Source organism: Geotrypetes seraphini, chromosome 8 (genome assembly GCF_902459505.1).
Source record: "Geotrypetes seraphini chromosome 8, aGeoSer1.1, whole genome shotgun sequence".
Classification (NCBI taxonomy): Eukaryota; Metazoa; Chordata; class Amphibia; order Gymnophiona; family Dermophiidae; genus Geotrypetes; species Geotrypetes seraphini.
Window position 1 is genome coordinate 83,431,192 of NC_047091.1, and position 18,819 is coordinate 83,450,010.

Genomic DNA, 18,819 nt, shown 5'->3' on the forward strand with positions numbered 1-18,819 from the left:
AAGCATGTCTTGCTTGAAGAAACTCAGAAGTTTCGAGATGCCCGCACCGCGCATGCGCCAGTGCCTTCCCGCCCGATGGTCTGGGCGTGTCTCCTCAGTTCTTTTCTTTCCGCGGAGCTGAGAAGTCTTTCTTCGTTCCTGCGCTGATTGAACTCCTGTTCTTTTGCCTTCCATAGCCGCGGTTTTGAGTTTCTTTTATTCTTTTCGTGTGTTTTCTTTCCTTTATTTCAATTTCAAAAAAAAAAACAAAAACATTTCTTCCAGCGATTCGGCCGGGTCGGCCGCGTGGCTCAGGCCCCGCTCCTTCGATCTCGCAGCGGAGCTTTTTCGGCCTATGTCCCGGCCAATCACCGGTTTTAAAAAGTGTAGCAAGTGCCAGCGCGCGATTTCGCTGACGGACCCGCATCGACGCTGCCTGCAGTGTCTTGGTCAGGAACATTTCCCGAAATCGTGCCGGCCTTGTTCCACACTCACAGCGAGGGCGTTTAAGCGTCGCTGTTTTTTGTGGGAGTCGATGTTCAAGATGGAAGCTGTGCAAGAACCTTCAGCTTTGACCTCGGCTGGTGCTTCACCCTCCCATGCGAAGCCCACCGCCGCTCCTGCTGCTCCGGGTCTCCTGAAACCGGCTTCGTTTGTCCCGGTTACGACTCCGTCTTCGGCGCCGGTGCCTTCCGCCTCTCAGGTTCAGGTACCGCCTTCTACAATTCCACCCGTGGTTATCAAGGTGCCGAAAGCTTCAAAGCAAAAGCACTCGGCCACGAAGGAGCGCGAAGACCGTGCTGGAGGACCCCCTTTCGGTGCGGATCCCTCCATATCGGCTTCGTTGCGGTCCCTTTTGGAGGCTCAATTTGTCGAGCTCATGCAAACCATGGGGCCCAGGTTGATTGCCACCATCCAGGGTGACCTCCCGGTTCCGATCCCGGGAGGCGGACCGCACCCTCCTCCTTGCCGGTCGACCTCGCTGCTTGGCGAGGAGGAGCGACGTATGGCGGCCGGTCCCTCGAGGCGGGCCTCCTTCAGTGATATGCCCCCTTTAGAGCCCATCATGCCTCCGTTCGAAGAGGCCTGGCATACCTCTTCGGGTAATCGAAGCCCTGGGCATCGCAAGTCGCAGGAAGAGTTCTTCCGCACTCCCTACCAGGCCTGGGCTGCGTCTCGAGAGGCGTCGCAGCTCCCGCCTCTTCGCTCCACGGCCTCAAGTCCCATCTGCTCGCTAGAGGCGTCGGGGGACCATGCTAAGCATCGTCATTCTAGATCCCCCTCCAGACACTGGGAGGGGCATCGGTCCAGGCATTCCTCGTGACACTCCTCGAGGCACTCGGAGGTTTTGCCGCAGAAAAAGCAGCCATGCATGGGGTATTCTTCATCAGACATGTCCCCTCCGCAGGGGCCGGAATATGAGGAACCATCCACCTCTTATTCTCCCTGTCGCTCCCAGGTCTCTTTGGATCCCGAGGCCTCGACTTCGTCTAGTCCTTCTCGGAGGCCGGTGCTGGCGGATCAATTGTCTTTTTCTTCCTTCCTCCGGCAGATGGCGGATGACCTGGACATTACCTTGGACACCGGTTCGCGGTACTCCAAGGAATACCTCGACACCATGCATTTGCCTCATCCTCCTGCGGAGTCTCTTCGCCTGCCTCTCCACAAACTTCTCGACCAAACGTTCATGAGATGTTTTGAGACGCCATACTCCATTCCTGCGGTCCCCGGCAAGTTAGATGCCCGATATCGCACGGTCCATCACAAGGGGTTCGAGGGCCCTCAACTTTCCCACCAATCCCTGCTGGTCGAATCGTCCCTCAAGCGGTCTCATCCGTCCCAGGTGTACGCCTCGGTGCCTCCTACAGCCTGGCTTGTAGAAAGGAAAACTGATGTTCACAGGGACAGTGCTGATGTAAGAGGAGGAAAAGTTTGAGCCTCTGAAGTTTGAGGCTTCCTACAAAGTCCTGACAGGTAGATGGAAATAACCCACTGGTCCTGGAATAAAGTGGGATTGTACAAGAAAGATCTGATTGCAGATATCCAAAAGTTCAGAAAAAAAGAGGAGGTGCTGCTGTCGGGTGATTTCAATTTGTCGGATGTGGACTGAAAAGTTCCATCTGCGGAATTGGAAAGAAGTTGGGAGATTGTGGATGCTTTTCTTTGTTGAGATTGTGGAGGCTGTGCTCAGATAAATGTTGACAGAGCCCATGAGGGAAAAAGCGATACTAGATCTGGTCCTCACAAATGGGGATAATATATCTAATGTTCAAGTGGGTGCCCACCTGGGAAATAGCAATCATCAAACGGTTTGTTTTGATATAACAGCTAAAGTGGAGGGTGGCCACACAAAACTCAAAGTCCTAGATTTCAAACATAGAGTTTAGTAAAATGGGAGAGCACCTGAAGAAAGAGCTGTTAGGATGGGATAATATTAGGGAAGTAGAAACAGTGCTCTAAGCTGAAAGGAGCAATAAAAATGGCTACTGACCTTTATGTGAGGAAAATAAATAAAAACAAGAGAAAAAGTAAACTGATATGATTCTCTAAACTAGTGGCGGAGAAAATAAAGGCAAAAGAGTTGGCATTCGTGAAATATAAAAGAACTCAAGAAAAGGAGTACAGAAAGGACTACCAGGTGAAACTGAAAGAAGCCAAGAGAAAGATACATCTGGCGAAAGCAGAAGAGCAAATGGCTAGAAATGTAAAAAAGGGAGACAAAATTTTTTCAGATATATTAGTGAAAGGGGAAGATAAAAAATGGAATTGCAAGACTAAAAAGATACGTATCGATACGTGGAGAGTGATGAGGCAAACATGCCAAACAATTACTTCTGTGTTCACGGAAGTAAATCCTAGAGAAAAGGACCAAGATTGTCGGTCAAAAGTTTCATACAAGAATGAAGTAGATACCGTACCATTCATGCGCCATTCATGGAAGAAAGTGTTTAAGAACAAATTGAAGGTGGACAAAGCAATGGGACCAGACGGGATTCTTTCCAGAATATTGAGGGAGCTCAGAGAGGTTCTGGCGGGTCCTATTAAAGATTTATTCAAGGGGTCATGTGTTGCCATGCTACTGAGCAGCAGGGTTTGAGTGGAGCTCCGGCAGCCCTTCATATTATATGCTTTAATCACCAGATTTTGAATCGATAAATTCTCATTCTACACCCCTACTGCTTTCTCATCGTTTATGCAGCATATCTGTTGCAAATTTACTCTGTATGGCATCTAAAACAACAAAAAAAGAAAAAGACAAACAGCATCAGGTGGACCAGATAACAACAGAACCATCTTTGCCCCCGACAAACACCATCATCTCGGCTTGGATGGCAGAGATAACTGCCAAAATGACAGCTGCAGTTGAGGCAGCGTTGGATAAAAAAAAACTCCACTGCTGTTGCTTCAGGATTGGAGTGGGGGGGGGGATCGCAGCTTGGGACCATTGCCGCTGCTTCGGGGCTGGAGGGAGGGGAGTTCACAGCTCAGGACCACTGCTGCTGCTTTGGGGCTGGAGGGAGGGGGAAGGTTTGCGGCTCAGGACTGCTGCTGCTTTTGGGACAATTTTTTTTATTTTGCTGGTTGGTTTAGAATGCTGGTTGCTTGAATACTGGTTAATCAGGATTCTACTTTATGCACATTCTGGGAAAAAAGTACCATGGGACAATATGATACAGACATTTAAATAGTTTTTAAAGTATAAATGCAGGGAGCAGTTACCGGCTAGAGGAGAGTGTGAGGAGACCCGTGGCTGGTCCTGGATCCCACAGCGGCGGCTCTTCTTCCTGCTGGGCGGCGCAGACAGGCACTCACAGAGACGGACCCCTGACGTCACTGGGTCCGTCTCCAACATCGCTAAAGGCAGCCGCTGCTGTGGCAGTACTCGGAGCAGTTACCGGCTAGAGGAGAGTGTGAGGAGACCCGTGGCTGGTCCTGGATCCCACAGCGGCGGCTCTTCTTCCTGCTGGGCGGCGCAGACAGGCACTCACAGAGACGGACCCCTGACGTCACTGGGTCCGTCTCCAACATCGCTAAAGGCAGCCGCTGCTGTGGTTGCGGCCGCAGCCGCGCGGCCGCAGGGCGTGGCCGAAGGGGCACGCAAGGCCCCTTGGGAGCCCCTTAGGAGCAACGTGGAGCCCAGGAGCCGATAGTGGGTAACCTTTATTCGGGGTGCATAGATCCAGCTTGGACCCTGCTTCCTATTATTGGATCCAAGAAATTCATCCTATGTCTACTGCAGTGAGGACGTCGTTGGAATTTTTCTTATTTTAACAATGCCGAAAAGACGGGGAAGGAATACCGGAGGAGCCTCCCGGCGACCCTTAACCCCAGTGGTTACCATTGATGATTTTCTCCGACGCCTACAGCGGGAACAAGAAGGGTCGGGTTCTAGCTCGTTGGGCACACCGCCGGAGAGCGGTGCGGTGGGTGCCCCTGAGCATGATGTCACTCTTAGCCCCGATGTTAGGACGCCACCCCTTCAACCGACGCCACAAGCTGCAAGCTCTCCAAGGGACCAGAACCCACCTGAGGAGGTGGGTGCCTTTCTGTCCACAGAGGCTAGTATGGAGAGCTTGCCGAATATAACAACGCAGAGAGGATTGATCTCTCCACAAGGACTTGTGACCGGGACAACAGAAGTTGGGGGAATACAAGACGTCACTGAGGTAAAGCTAATTTCAGAACATGTAGTCACTACACCTTTACAACTTTTCTCACCTACAAAACCTCCTACAGTCACACTTGAAGCATTATGGGACTTGGTGGTGAATTTGGGAAATTCATTAAATCCTCAAATAAAAAGTTTGGATAAAGAATTAAAAGAACAAAAGGAAGAAATAAAAGTTTTAAAGAAAGATATGTTACAATTTAAAACTGAGACACAAGATACAAATAAGGAGTTAATATTACTAAAACAAAATCAAGATATGTTGGTAAAAGATAATATATTACTCAGGAAGAAGTTGGAAATGCAGGAGAATAATGGTCGAATAAATAATTTGAGATTTATAAATTTTCCAAAGATCCTGTCAACTTCTCCCAGAGAAATGGTGAAAAGATATTTCATGGAAATTTTGGAAATTCCAGAAAATTCCTTACCTCCTCTTACAAGAGTGTATTACTTACCTCCTAAGCCCCAATTCAAAGAAGAAAACATGGAGGAACCCCGGGAGAGGTCATTGGACATTTCAGCAATATTGGAACAATCAGATAGAGAGTTGGCGGTTCCAGCTACTCTCTTGTTGTCTGTGGCTTTGGCTCCAGACAAGGATTGGATATTAAAACTTTTCTTTAAAAATAGGTCTAAAGACTTCCTGGGGCAACATATTCAGATTTTTCCTGATGTCTCTAGAGAGACTCAAAAAAGAAGAAAAGAATTTTTAATTTTAAAACCTGGAGTGACTCAAATAGGGGGTAATTTTTTCTTGAGATATCCATGTAAATGTGTAGTGAGATACTTATCATTGAAATACAGTGGTGCCTCACACAACGAACTTAATTGGTTCCAGGAGCAAGTTTGTTATGCGAAACGTTCGTTATGTGAAACGCGTTTTTCCATAAGAATACATGTAAAAAAAAATAATTCGTTCTGCAGCATAAAATATGCTAAGATGACATAAAAAAAGATAAATTTTTGGTTATTTTTATTTAGATACATCTAAAAACATAATTGTTTTTTAAAACAACACAGTCTCAGCGGCAAAAACTGGGACTTAACTGTTCATTTTTTTTTTTTTTCTACCGTGTTTCCCCGATGATAAGGCAGGGCCATCAAATAAGACAGCCCCCCCTTTTTAGAAAAAAATGTAAAATAAGGCACCCCCCCGCAAATAAGCCACCCACCGATACCTGCGCTTACCCGAATCGGGTGGTACGGTGGGTGACTCCGTGTGGTCCCTGGCACCCCCGACACGATCGGGGCAAGAGGGAGCCCAAGCCCTCTTGCCCCCCGACTCCCCGACACGATCGGGGCAAGAGGGAGCCCAAGCCCTCTTGCCCCCCTGACTCCCCGACACGATCGGGGCAAGAGGGAGCCCAAGCCCTCTTGCCCCCCCCCCGACTCCCCGACACGATCGGGGCAAGAGGGAGCCCAAGCCCTCTTGCCCCCCGACTCCCCGACACGATCGGGGCAAGAGGGAGCCCAAGCCCTCTTGCCCCCCCGACTCCCCGACACGATCGGGGCAAGAGGGAGCCCAAGCCCTCTTGCCCCCCCGACTCCCCGACACGATCGGGGCAAGAGGGAGCCCAAGCCCTCTTGCCCCGCCGATTCCCCAACTCCCCGACAATATCGGGCCAGGAGGGAGCCCAAGTCCTCCTGGCCACGGCGACCCCCTAACCCCACCCTGCACTACATTACGGGCAGGAGGGATCCCAGGCCCTCCTGCCCTCGACGCAAACCCCCCCTCCCCCCAACGACCGCCCCCCCAATAACCTCCGACCGCCCCCCCAGCCGACCCGCGACCCCCCTGGCCGACCCCCACGACACCCCCAACCCCCTTCCCCGTACCTTTCTGTAGTTGGCCGGACAGACGGGAGCCAAACCCGCCTATCCGGCAGGCAGCCAACGACGGAATGAGGCCGGATTGGCCCATCCGTCCCAAAGCTCCGCCTACTGGTGGGGCCTAAGGCGCCTGGGCCAATCAGAATAGACCCGGGAGCCTTAGGTCCCTCCTGGGGGCAGGGCCTGAGGCACATGGTCGGGTTGGGCCCATGTGCCTCAGGCCCCGCCCCCAGGAGGGACCTAAGGCTCCCGGGCCTATTCTGATTGGCCCAGGCGCCTTAGGCCCCACCAGTAGGCGGAGCTTTGGGACGGATGGGCCAATCCGGCCTCATTCCGTCGTTGGCTGCCTGCCGGACAGGCGGGTTTGGCTCCCGTCTGTCCGGCCAACTACAGAAAGGTACGGGGAAGGGGGTTGGGGGTGTCGTGGGGTCGGCCAGGGGGGTCGCGGGTCGGCTGGGGGGCGGTCGGAGGTTCTTGGGGGGGGCGGTCGTTGGGGGGAGGGGGGGTTTGCGTCGAGGGCAGGAGGGCCTGGGATCCCTCCTGCCCGTAATGTAGTGCAGGGTGGGGTTAGGGGGTCGCCGTGGCCAGGAGGACTTGGGCTCCCTCCTGGCCCGATCGTGTCGGGGAGTCGGGGGGGCAAGAGGGCTTGGGCTCCCTCTTGCCCCGATCGTGTCGGGGAGTCGGGGGGGCAAGAGGGCTTGAGCTCCCTCTTGCCCCGATCGTGTCGGGGAGTCGGGGGGGCAAGAGGGCTTGAGCTCCCTCTTGCCCCGATCGTGTCGGGGAGTCGGGGGGGCAAGAGGGCTTGGGCTCCCTCTTGCCCCGATCGTGTCGGGGAGTCGGGGGGGGCAAGAGGGCTTGGGCTCCCTCTTGCCCCGATCGTGTCGGGGAGTCGGGGGGGGGGCAAGAGGGAGCCAGGCGGAGAGAGGGCAGTTAAGCGCAGTGCCTGCGCGGAAGGATGCAGCTCGGGCGACTTCGTTGTGTGAAACGAAGTTCGTTGTACGAATCAAGACATAAAGTTCGTTGTGCGCAGCGTTCGCTGTGCGAGGCGTCCGTTATGCGAGGCACCACTGTATATATTTACAGAGCCATCTCAATTGGTTAGTTTTCTCTCAATGAAACGTCTTGAAAAAGGAATAACAACGTAATAAACGCCTAAGTGAAATTAGTTTCCTGCACTTCAGTTAGACAAGGATTTTTTCTTATTTAATTAATTTGAAGTATATAAGTTCTGCTCTTAATAATGGATTCAATAATATTGAGGACTAGTGTGAGAACAGCTAATTTGATATTTCCTTGTAGCAATATTATGTTTGGAATTTAAGTTTAATATGTAGTTTGATCTCACTTTTCTGTACAAGATGTATATGCTTGGTAATATTGTAAAATGTTATAAATAAAATAATAAAAAAAAAAAAAAAAGTATAAATGCAGAAAAAGCAGGCATCTTTCAGTTGAAAGGGAGCTCTGTACTAAGGGGTTATAAAATGATGCTGAAAGGTAATAGACTCGGGAATAATCATCTAATATAATAAAACGCTAGGCCGCGCATGCACACTCCCATCGCGTGCGTCCGTTTTCCGTGAGCTGTAGCGACCTGCAGATAGGAGTGCACATGCGCTGCTTAGGGTTCCGTTTTTCCGTCTGGCCTGCTCCCTGCCAGTTGGCCGCCTCCCTTGCCAGAGTTATTTTTTCTGTTTAAAGGTACCGCCGCAGCTCCTGTCACCAGCCACACCTGGCTAAACACTAACACACCGCGACTCACCCCACACACCCCCCCCGACGACCCTACCCGGCACAACTGAAACCCCTGTTGACTCTCCCACCGCTACAAGGCTGACAAACCCGGCAGGAGCAGCAGCGTCCCAGGCACACTAAACGCTGCTTCGGGTCTTCTAATGGCCTAATTTCCTCTGCCGCGTCCCTGATGACGTCATCAGAGACGCGGTAGAGGAAATTAGGCCAGTAGAAGATCTGAAGCAGTGTTTAGTGTGCCTAGGATGCTGCTGCTCCTGCCGGGTTTGTCAGCCCTGTAGCGGTGGGAGGGTCAACGGGGGGTTCAGTTGTGCCGGGTAGAGTCGGCGGGGGAGGGGGGGGGGGGGAGTCAGGCAGGCATCGGGGTGGGGGGGGAGTTTCAGTGGAAGGGGAATGGGAGGCAGGCAGGCTGGCATCGGAGGAGGGGTGGGGGGGTTCAACGGAAGGTAGACAGGCAGGATGGCATGGGGGGTTCCATGGAAACATGCTGCTCAGGGGGATGGGAGGCAAGCAAGCAGGCAGGCATGGGGTGTGGGGGGTTTCAGTGGAAGGGGAATGGGAGGCAGGCAGGCTGGCATCGGAAGGTGGGTGGGGGGTTCAATGGAAGGCAGACAGCCAGGATGGCATGGGGGGTTCCATGGAAACATGCTAAGGGGGATGGGAGGCAGGCAGGCAGGCAGACTGTCATGGGGGGGGGGGTTCGGTGGAAGGGGGATGGGAGGCAGGCAGGCTGGCATTGGAGCGGGGTGGGGGTTCAATGGAAGGCAGGCACGCAGGATGGCATCGGGGGGGTTTTCCATGGAAATATGCTGCTCAGGGGGATGGGAGGCAGGCAGGCTGGCATGGGGGGTTTCAATGGAAGGGGGATGGGAGGCAAAGGAGGGGGTGGGGGGTTTTCACTGGAAGGCAGGCTGGCATCGGAGGGGGGAAGAAGGAGGCACTGGGGGCACTAAGGACATAGAAAGGGGCACTATGGACATAGGAAGGGGCACAGGGAGATTCACAGACAGAAAAATGACAGACAGGCAGCATGCAAGGAGAGAGAGACAAAGAAAAAAAATACCCAGACAGACAGACATGAAGGGAAGGGGGGGCCGACAAAGAAGAGGACTCGAGCCGCAAGGAAGAAGCTGGGCCTGCCTGCCTGTGGGGAACGCTATAAGGGAAGGGGGGGCCATGGAGCAGGTTAGACCACGGGAAGGGAAGGGAGAGGAGCCGAACGGAGCAGCCAGATCGCAGCAGGACACAACGCGGGGGAGGGGTCGAATGGAGCAGGCCAGATCACGGTAAGAGAAGAGAAGGGGTGGGGGGAAATGCTGCAACTGCTGCACAGGGACCTGGAGGGGAAGGCAAATACCACTGCTGCTGCACAGGGAAGTTGGGGGGGGAGGGAAATGCTGTTGCTGTTGCTGCTCCACAGGGAAGTGGGGTGGAAATGCTGCTGCACAGGGAAATGGAGGTAAAGAATTACAGACAGACAGCAGGAGGGAGGGAGACAGACAGAAAAAGGGAGCCAAGGAGAGAGAGAGAGAAAGACAGAAAGAAAGAAAGACAGACAGACATATATTCTAGCACCCGTTAATGTAACGGGCTTAAAGACTAGTATATATATATTAGATTACTCCTGAGTCTATTCTCTTTCAGAATCATATTAGATTACTCCTGAGTCTATTCCCTTTCAGCATCATTTTATAACCCTTTAGTCCAGAGGTCCCTTTCAACTGAAAGACGCCTGTTTTTTCTGCATTTATACTTTAGAAGCTCTGATTATGTATATCCTAGAGGAAAGGAGGGGCAGGGGAGATATGATTCAGACATTCAAATACTTAAAAGGTACAGTGGTACCTTGGTTTGCGAGCATAATTTGTTCCAGAAGCATGCTCGTAAACCAAAGCGCTCGTATATCAAAGCGAGTTTCCCCATAGAAAATAAGGGAAACTCAGATGATTCGTTTCACATCCCCCCAAAAACCCTCCCGAGGCCACTGGCGTTGCTGGCTTCTCTCCTCCCGCGGCACATCCCAAAAACAGCACCCCCATCCGAGGCCATGAGAATCTTGGAGAGGGTGGTAGCCAGAAGGCCTTGAGCATGCGCAGATTTTAAGGCCAAATGGGATCGACACGTGGGTTCTATTCGCAAAGTAAAGGCAGGGGAGGGTCATTAGGATGGGCAGACTGGATGGCCCGTGGCCCTTATCTGCCGTCGATTTCTGTGTTTCTATGATGCACAATGCCCCGCAGCAACCCAGCATGGATCAGCGGCAGGCTTTTTCGGCACTGGCATGCGTATGTCCTGTGGGTTGGCGCGTGCCAGTGTCTGCTGCAGGTAAGGGTTTGGCGGTGGGCTGTGGGGGGAGCAAAGCCGGTTCCTGGGGTGTGAGGTGGTGTGAGGGCTCACATATCGAGTCAACGCTCGGTTTACGAGTCAAAGTCTGAAGGAGTATTTTGCTCATCTTGCATAACACTCGCAAAATTTTTCCAGAGAAAGGAAAATGGTAAAACCAGAGGTTTTCTTTTTAAATATATATATATATATATATATAATAAAATGGTAAGCGCGCATGCGCACTCTAAAGCCGTGTTCCCTGTTCCGTTGGGATGTGGCCACAAGAGTGCGCATGCGAGCTTACTACGTCACCAGCCACCGATCGCCTCCACAAGCCGGGACTGCAGCCAGCCGCCGATCTCCGCTCCTCCAGCAGGGGGATCTCGGAGGAGAGGGATCGCTGCCGCTCAGCGCCCCCACCGAGGAGCCCAGCAATTTTCCGCCCTGGCTCTTAAACTGATCCCGCCGCCCGGGACCCAAGTCCTTTGCTGCCCCACCCTTCCCTTCCCTTCCCGCGGGCCCGACTACAAACCTGGCAATTCCAGCAACGTGTGCAGCAGTCTTCACACGCTGCTTCGGGCCCTTCTACTGCCCTGATTTGCTCTGCCGCATCTCTGATGATGTCATCAGGGACGTGCTAGAGTAAATCAGGGAAGTAGAAGGACCCGAAGCAGTGTGTGAAGACTGCTGCACACGCTGCTGGAATCGCCAGGTTTGTAGTCGGGACCGCGGGAAGGGAAAGGGGGGTAGAGGAAACACTAATGCTGCTGCACAGGGAACTGGTGTGGGGGAGGGAAATGGAGGGGGAGGGAATGCTACTTTGGACAGACAGACAGACAGAGGGAGGAAGGGAGACAGAAAAGAAGAAAGACACAGGGGCAGGGAGATACACAGAAAGACAGACAGACAAAGGGGGCCAGGGACAGAGACAGACAGAAAGAAAGACAGCGGGAGTCACGTCAGGAGGGGTGCGGGATGCGGCAGAGGGAACTTTTCCAATGGGTGCAACTGGGCGGCTGTCGGGAACCTCTGATCAGGGACAGAGCAAGGTAAGTGTATCATAGGGATAAGAAGGAGGAGGGGAGAGAAAAAGGAAGGGACGCCTTCTGCTGGACAGGGGGAGAAGGAAACAGGTGCTGATGGACAGGGGGGTGAAGAAAAAGGAACGGAGGCCTAATGTTGGACAGGGGCAGAAGGAAAGAGGCGCTGCTGGACAGGGGGGAGGTAAAACAAAGGGAGAAGGGCTGCTGCTGCATAAGGAGAGCAGTGAAGGGGTGGTGGTGGACACAGGGGAGGTAAAAGGAAGGGAGAATGGACAGGGGGAGCAGGCAAAGGGTGGTGATGGACATCCAAGGAAAAAGAAAGACAGAAAGAAAGAAAGCGGCTAAGGAGAGAGAGAGAAAGAAATAAAGACAGACACACACACATATATTCTAGCACCCGATAATGTAACAGGCTATAAGACTAGTATATATATATTAGATTAGGATCCCTATATATACGGAAACAATTGTACATGCCTGGAACTGCTTCCCAGCACTGGTGGGCACTGGTGGTGGAGTTTCCTAACATTACTCTTGAGTTTACTAACCCCTCCCCCCCCCAAGCCTCAAAACTATGCCCTCTGGTTTTACCATTTACTCTTGAGTCTATTCCCTTTCAGCATCATTTTATAACCTCTTAGTCCAAAGCTCCCTATATGTACGAAAAAGATGGTAGATGCCTGGAACTGCTTCCAGGCAGTGGTGGTGGAGTTGAGGCAAGTACAGAGGATTTTTGAGGGAGGAGAAGGTAGCTAATAGTTGATGTGCTTGGATAGACTGGCTAGGATTCTTTTTGTTACCATGTTCCCTGCTAACTTGAAACATGTGAGGAGTTAATTCAAACTCTCTCCTTGCAGGTTGGACTCTTCACTGAAATTGGACCCATGTCTTGCTTCATTTCACGCCATGTAAGCACCTTGTAGATCTGGGTGGTTTTGGCGAGGGTGGGGAGATCAGGCCTGTTTTCCTGCTCCATCTCATGACTTGTAAGCTTCTTACCCTGAAAATCAGGGTAAGAGGAGAGGAGGGAAGTAGCACAGGAAGCTAAAGGTTCAAACCCTTCTTCTTTGGAAACCTAAGTGCAAAGTACATACATAAGTGTATTTGAATACTGAATATTCCTTATCTTGGTAGGAGCACCTCCTACCAGTATAAGTGCTGGTGACAGGGATATTCAACGGCACTAACCAGATAGTGCTGCTGAATATTTCCTCTGAGTGCCTTGGCACTATGCAGGTAGAACTGGGGCAGTATTCAGACCTGCTAACTGACTAGCTATCCGGATAAAGTTAGGACAGTTGCCCTAACATGTGGGTAGAACAACCAGCACAGTTTTTGATTCCCACTTTCAGTGAAATTGCAGAAGGGTATCACATTAAGATCTTAAACTTCTCCCCTTCTGTAGGGGAGACCAGCTCCTTCAGTTTTTCCTTCTGCAAGCAAACTCAGAATGTGTGTTCTGATCTGCTCTGCTTCTTGTTATTTTCAGGTAATTTTTAAACATTGTTTTTTTCTGCCTCAAAACCACTCGATTTGACTAGAGCCTATCTTTCATGGATGCCCCAGGCCATTCTTGCCTTGGATCCTGCATTTTTTGCACAGAGTTGCCAGTTGAGGAGCAGCCGTGTTCCATGTGGTGCAGGACGGGAGCGGAAAAGACGGGAGCTCTGGGCTCTGCCCCCATTCAGTTCTCTAAGGCTTTGAAATCCTGGAAAACCTAGTCTTAAGGGGACGAGGTCCTGCTCAGATGAGCCGAACAGTGATGGGGCGAAATACAAGTGCGTGGTGGCGGATGAATCTTCTCTTCCTCAGACTGGGGTTGTGCAAGGTGCCTCAAGTTCTCTGATGCAAAGCTTCTCCGATTTTGTCAGCCTTTTATGGAAAGCCTACTTAATAAGACCAGGAAGTGCTACACTGCTTACAGGCTTGCCGGCTCCGCCTCAGGGAAATCCTCCCAGGCAGGTATCTCTGCCTTATACCATGCCTGCTCCTAGTGCCAGTGAACCTTTGGAGCAGAACGGGGATGATTGAAAGTCCCTTTCCATGCCTTGATTATCGCAGGACTCTTCTGAGTCGGTGGATGATTTGGGATCGCTGACGGGATCCTGTAGTCAGGAGGCAGGAATGGCAGCAGATCACTGTGATGATCCCTCAGTGTGTCACCTTTTCAGATCAGCTTCCATTTCCCATGTCATTTCTCTATGTTGAAGCCCTCCAACTTGCAGTGCTGTGTCATGTGTGGCATTAATGCACAGACAAACTTTTTTCCTGCTCATCCAGATATCACCTCCTTAGTGACCAAAGAGGCACATGAAGGCTCTCTAAGGGTGGCCAAAGCTTTGTCTAGGCTATATCCTATGGCTCCGGACTTCCAACAGCGGTTGTTTATTCGAAGGTGGACTCCCCAGTAGCGCAAGTGACCAAGTGCACCTCCCTTCTTAGTGAAGGTGAAGTGATGCTAAAGGACGCACAGGACTGTAAGGTGGATGTGGTCCTTAAAAGACAATTTGAAGTGCTGGCTTTGAATATCAAAGCTGTGATAGCTGCCTGGTGCAAGCTTGCCATACCAGATTAAGGACTAGTTTCTCAGAACTTGGGGACTCCTGTCCCCATATATTTGAGGAGGGAGTGAATAATGTGGCTGATGTTCTATGGCATCATCAGAGTCCTGAGTAAGGTTTCGGATTACTTCAGAAATGCTCTGCTCTGGATCAGCTTCCAAGGCCACTCTGAGCAGATTGCTCTTCAAGGGGCAGATGCTGTTTGGCAAAAGACTAGACCTTATTTTTTTTTTCAATGTTGTAACTCGCTTAGTAAAAATTAAATTAAGTGATTCATCAAATTAAAATAAACCTGAAACCAGGAGTAGGCAATTCCGGTCCTCGAGAGCCACAGGCAGGTCAGGTTTTCAGGATAGCCACAATGAATACATTTGAGATGGATTTGAATGCACTGCCTCCTTGAGATGCAAATCTATCTAATGCATTTTATTGTGGATTGTGAAAACCTGACCTACCTCTGGTTCTTGAGGACCGGAATTGCCTACTCCTGGTCCAGTCCTTGCCTGATTAAAATCTGTAGGACAGCTACATGGGTTACTCTTCACACTTTTACAAAGTTCTGCAGAATGGTTATAGTGGCTTGAGAGGATGCCGCTTTTGGGTCCTCGATTTTGCCGGCAGGCTCATCTGTCCCTCCCTAGATTTCTGGCACTGCTTTGGTATGTCAACTAAAGTATGGACTCCTGTGTATATGTAACAGAACAAAAGATTAAGTTCTCATCTCAATAATCTGGGTTCTGTTAAGATACACAGGAGTTCATACTGCCCAGCCAGTGTTCCCTCTAAGCGGGCGGGTGTTGTGAGCAAACTTTTTTCACTGTGAGCTAAAAATATCGGGCGCCAGCAAGTTATGAGCCAAATAAATATGTTGTCAAGGCATCAGGCCAGCTTAAGTTCCAGGCCAGTTATGGAACTGAATTTAAGATTTGTAGGTTCATGGGGACATACTCTAGTCCGTATAGTGTAACAGGAAAATTTACAAAGGGAAACTCTCTAAGGCATAAAGAACACATGGGATTTGCTTATGAAACTGATATGTATTCTCAGCCACATAAACTTCAGCCCTGTCTCTTTTCGGCCAGGTGATATTAACTATTCTATTTCAAGCATGAGTAGGTTTCATTGCAGATGGAAGGGCTATTTTACTAATCATTTAACCTGTCTTAACTGTTTAGATACAAGGATCCAATGCTGGTAGAGCTATCCTCCCTATTTAACCCGATTAGTATCTGGCCCCAAACTGTTGTCAAGTACCAGCCAGACTCCACTGAAGAACACAGTATACATAGGCAGCGGAACGCTTTTTTGTTTGGGAGGCCCAAAAGCTGCACCTTAGACCCCTACCCCAGACCTGTCCAAGCTCCTCCCTTGACCTCACCCCCATAATAATAGCACTAATTGTATACACCATTTCTTCCATTCATTTTTCATAGACATACAATATAATCTTATTAATAATACACAATGGTAATCACAAAATTAAACTACACAAAGTGCACTCTTTTTTTTCTCCCCACCACTGCACAGCATTTCTTCCTCTCTACTCCACCCCCCATGTGCAATGTCTTCCTCTCTCTCTCTCATTCCTTCCCTTGCTGCAAAGGGAGTGGGGAAAGCTTGTCACCCCTTTCCCTCACCCCTCCATTATCTTACTATTTTCTTCCCCCTTTATTTATCTCCTTCCATCCAGTATGTGTTCTTTCCCCACTTCCATTCAGCATCTGCTCTCCCCTCTCAACTGACATCCATCTGCCTTCTGCTCTCTCTCCCTTCTTCTCACTTCCATCATCTGTCCCCTTCTCTCTCTCATCTCCTCCATTCCATCATCTGCTCCTTCTCTCTCCCCCCCTCCAACTTCCATTATCTGCCCCCTTCCCCTTACCTTTGCGGGTCACTTTCTTTCCCCTGAGGTGGCTCATGTCAGAGGGGAAGCTTTGGCCGAGCAGAACCGCTTGCAAGGAACAGTGGAACTTACTTGATTGATGTCGATGCTGGGGCCCGTTGCCGTTTGAAGAAGAAAAAAAAAAAAGGTGGAAAAAAGGGACCTGCAAAGGCGAGAGGAAGGGAAACCTTCAGGACAGCTGCTCTTTGCCCTCCTTCAGTGGGCCAAGAATCCAGACCAGCAGCGGCAGCTCTGTATATTTTTAACTTCGGCACAGAGCTGCCCCTAATCAATAGTTTAGCGCGGTTTCATGAAGCAGCTTCGGGGCCTTTGCTAGGCCGGCCCACATCGCATCATCGAAGCGGGCCGGCATAGCAAAGGCCCCGAAGCTGCCTCATGAAACCGCGCTAAACTATTGATTAGGGGCAGCTCTGTGCCGAAGTTAAAAATATACAGAGCTGCCGCTGCTGGTCTGGAGGTGCGGAGACAAGGCAGGAGGCAAACGCGGTGGAAGGCAGGAGTCCCGGCGAAGGCAGGAGTCCAGGCACCGCGACTGCAACAGGAAGTTGCAAGTCAGCTGACGCCGGCCTTTCGTTGCGGCGGGGACCGAATCCTTCGCGGACCGGCAAGATTTTTTTGCAGACCGGCGGTTGAAGAACTGTGCTCTACACTGTGTGCGCTGTGACGATAAACTTGTGCGCTGCGAGGTAATATTTTGTGCGCCAGCGCACGCCAGCGCAGCTTAGCGGGAACACCCTGTGCGGACTTTTGATTCACCTGATTTCTGCTTCGGATGTTGCTAGTGTCTGTCTTGGGACCTATTCTTCTGTTCCTAAGATTAAGCAGAGATGTTGTTACAGGAACAGGGGGCTTCCTATTCTCTTTCCCTTTGGAGCATTGGTCTCAAACTTGCGGCCCATGGGCCACATGCGGTCCCCCCCCCCCCAGGTGCTATTTTGTGGCCCGAGGTCTAGTACCCGATCCCGCACTCTGGGTAGGAAGAGAGGCGCCGGCGTCAGCTGACTTGCAACTGCCTGCTGCCATCGCCTATGCTGGGACTCCTGCCTTCGCGTATCTGCTGGATACACGAAGGCAGGTGTCCCGGCATACACGACGGCAGCAGGCAGTTGCAAGTCAGCTGACGCTGACGCGATCTCGCACACTGGGCAGGAAGAGAAGCTCCGGCATCGGCATCAGCTGACTTGCAACTGCCTGCTGCCGTATTGCTGGATACACGAAGGCAGGAGTCCCGGCATACGCGATGGCTGCAGGAAGTTGCAAGTCAGCTGACACTGACGCCGGAGCCTCTCTTCCTGCCCAGTGTACAAGATCGTGTACAAGACCAGGTACTGCTGGACGAGGGGAGGAAAGAAGGGAGAAGGGGTACTGCTAGACAAGAGGGAGGTAAAAGGAAGAGAGAAGAGATGCTGCTGAACCTGGCAGAAAGGGAGGGAATGGAAAGGTTCTACACACTGGAGGGGAGGGTGAGATGGTGCATGGGGTGAGAGCATGTTGGGTTGGGGGGTATGAAGGATGGATGCCACTGAGGGAAGAGGCAAGAACAGAGAGAGAAAGCGTTCAGGAGGCAGAAATTGTTGGACTCATGGAGAGGGAAAGATGGATGGGGGGAGGACAAGTTTCAGGTTTATTAAAAATTTGATTAATTGCTTATTCAAAATTCTAAGCGATGTAAAAAAGTAAAATTACAAATTTCTGAGGGAGACAAAACAAACGAATATAACTAACCCGACAAAACTCATTAAACAGAAGGAAAAAAATGGGGCAAGAAAAACAAATTGTTGACAGTAAATGAGACAAATAAGAGAAAAAACACCAGGAAGGGTAAAAGCGGTAGACTTAAAATAAGTCAAAAAATAAGAATCATTAGAGGAGGGAGGGAGGGAAGGAGAAATGTTACACTGGGGAAGAGAGTGAAAAGTTGGACTCATGGAGAGAGAGAGAGAGGTTGTTTGGTTGAGGGAAGAAGGATCGGAGGAGAAGCATGTAGGAGGAAGAGAGAAAAAAATGTTGGACTGGTAGAAAGGAGAGAGAAATGTTGGACTTGGAGGAGGCCAGTAAGGAGGAAGGGAAGGAAGATGGACTGCAGGAGGCAGAAAAGAGGAAGGGAAAGAGAAATGTTACACTGGGGGGAAAGGAGAGAGTGTCAGACCATGGAAATAGGGAGGGAAGGAGAGAGAGATAAGGGAAGGTAAGACATGGAAACGTAGATTTTGAGAAGAAAGCAGAAAAATTGAATGTTAAGTTAATGCCAAAGATGGATGAAATATATTGAGGCGGTGGAGTGGTGGGGCTGAGGCTCATATAATTAATGAATTAAGTAATAAAAATTTGATAGAAAGGTGTTTTTCGGAGGTAGTTTAAAGAAAGGTATTAGGTTGTTACCTCTAAAGAAAAGGAAAAAGAATAACACATCATTTCAATATAGAAAGACGAGTATCTTATAAAGATGGATGCAAGGCAGAAAGTGAAGACGGAGAGAAAAACAGTCAATGGACAAGAAGGCCCTGGAAACATAGTTAAAAGCACAGAAAAATAAAGTCACCAGACAACAAAGGTTGGGAAAATGATTTTATTTTCAATATAGAGAATTAAAATGTTTCAGTTCTGAGAAAGGAAACATAGAAAAGTGACGGCAGAAAAGGGCCAAGGCCCATCAAATCTGCCCACTCTATTGACCCACCCACCCTCCTAGCTACCCTTTGAGAGATCGCACTCTGATGTCCCATTCCCTCTTAGAGATCTGACATGAGTATC

General features: G+C 50.5%; 1 protein-coding gene across 2 annotated transcripts in view; it reads left to right on the forward strand.

Moving 5' to 3' along the window:
- POLR2G (RNA polymerase II subunit G) overlaps positions 1–18,819 on the forward strand; it is a 59,342-nt gene that overhangs the window by 19,928 nt on the left and 20,595 nt on the right. Inside the window, exon 4 of one of the 2 annotated variants that reach the window (XM_033956304.1) lies at positions 12,459–12,509. The exons of the other annotated variant lie outside the window; for it this stretch is intronic. Coding sequence (XP_033812195.1) covers positions 12,459–12,509 — 51 coding nt within the window. The remainder of the gene's footprint in view (positions 1–12,458; positions 12,510–18,819) is intronic. 2 annotated transcript variants of the gene reach the window in all.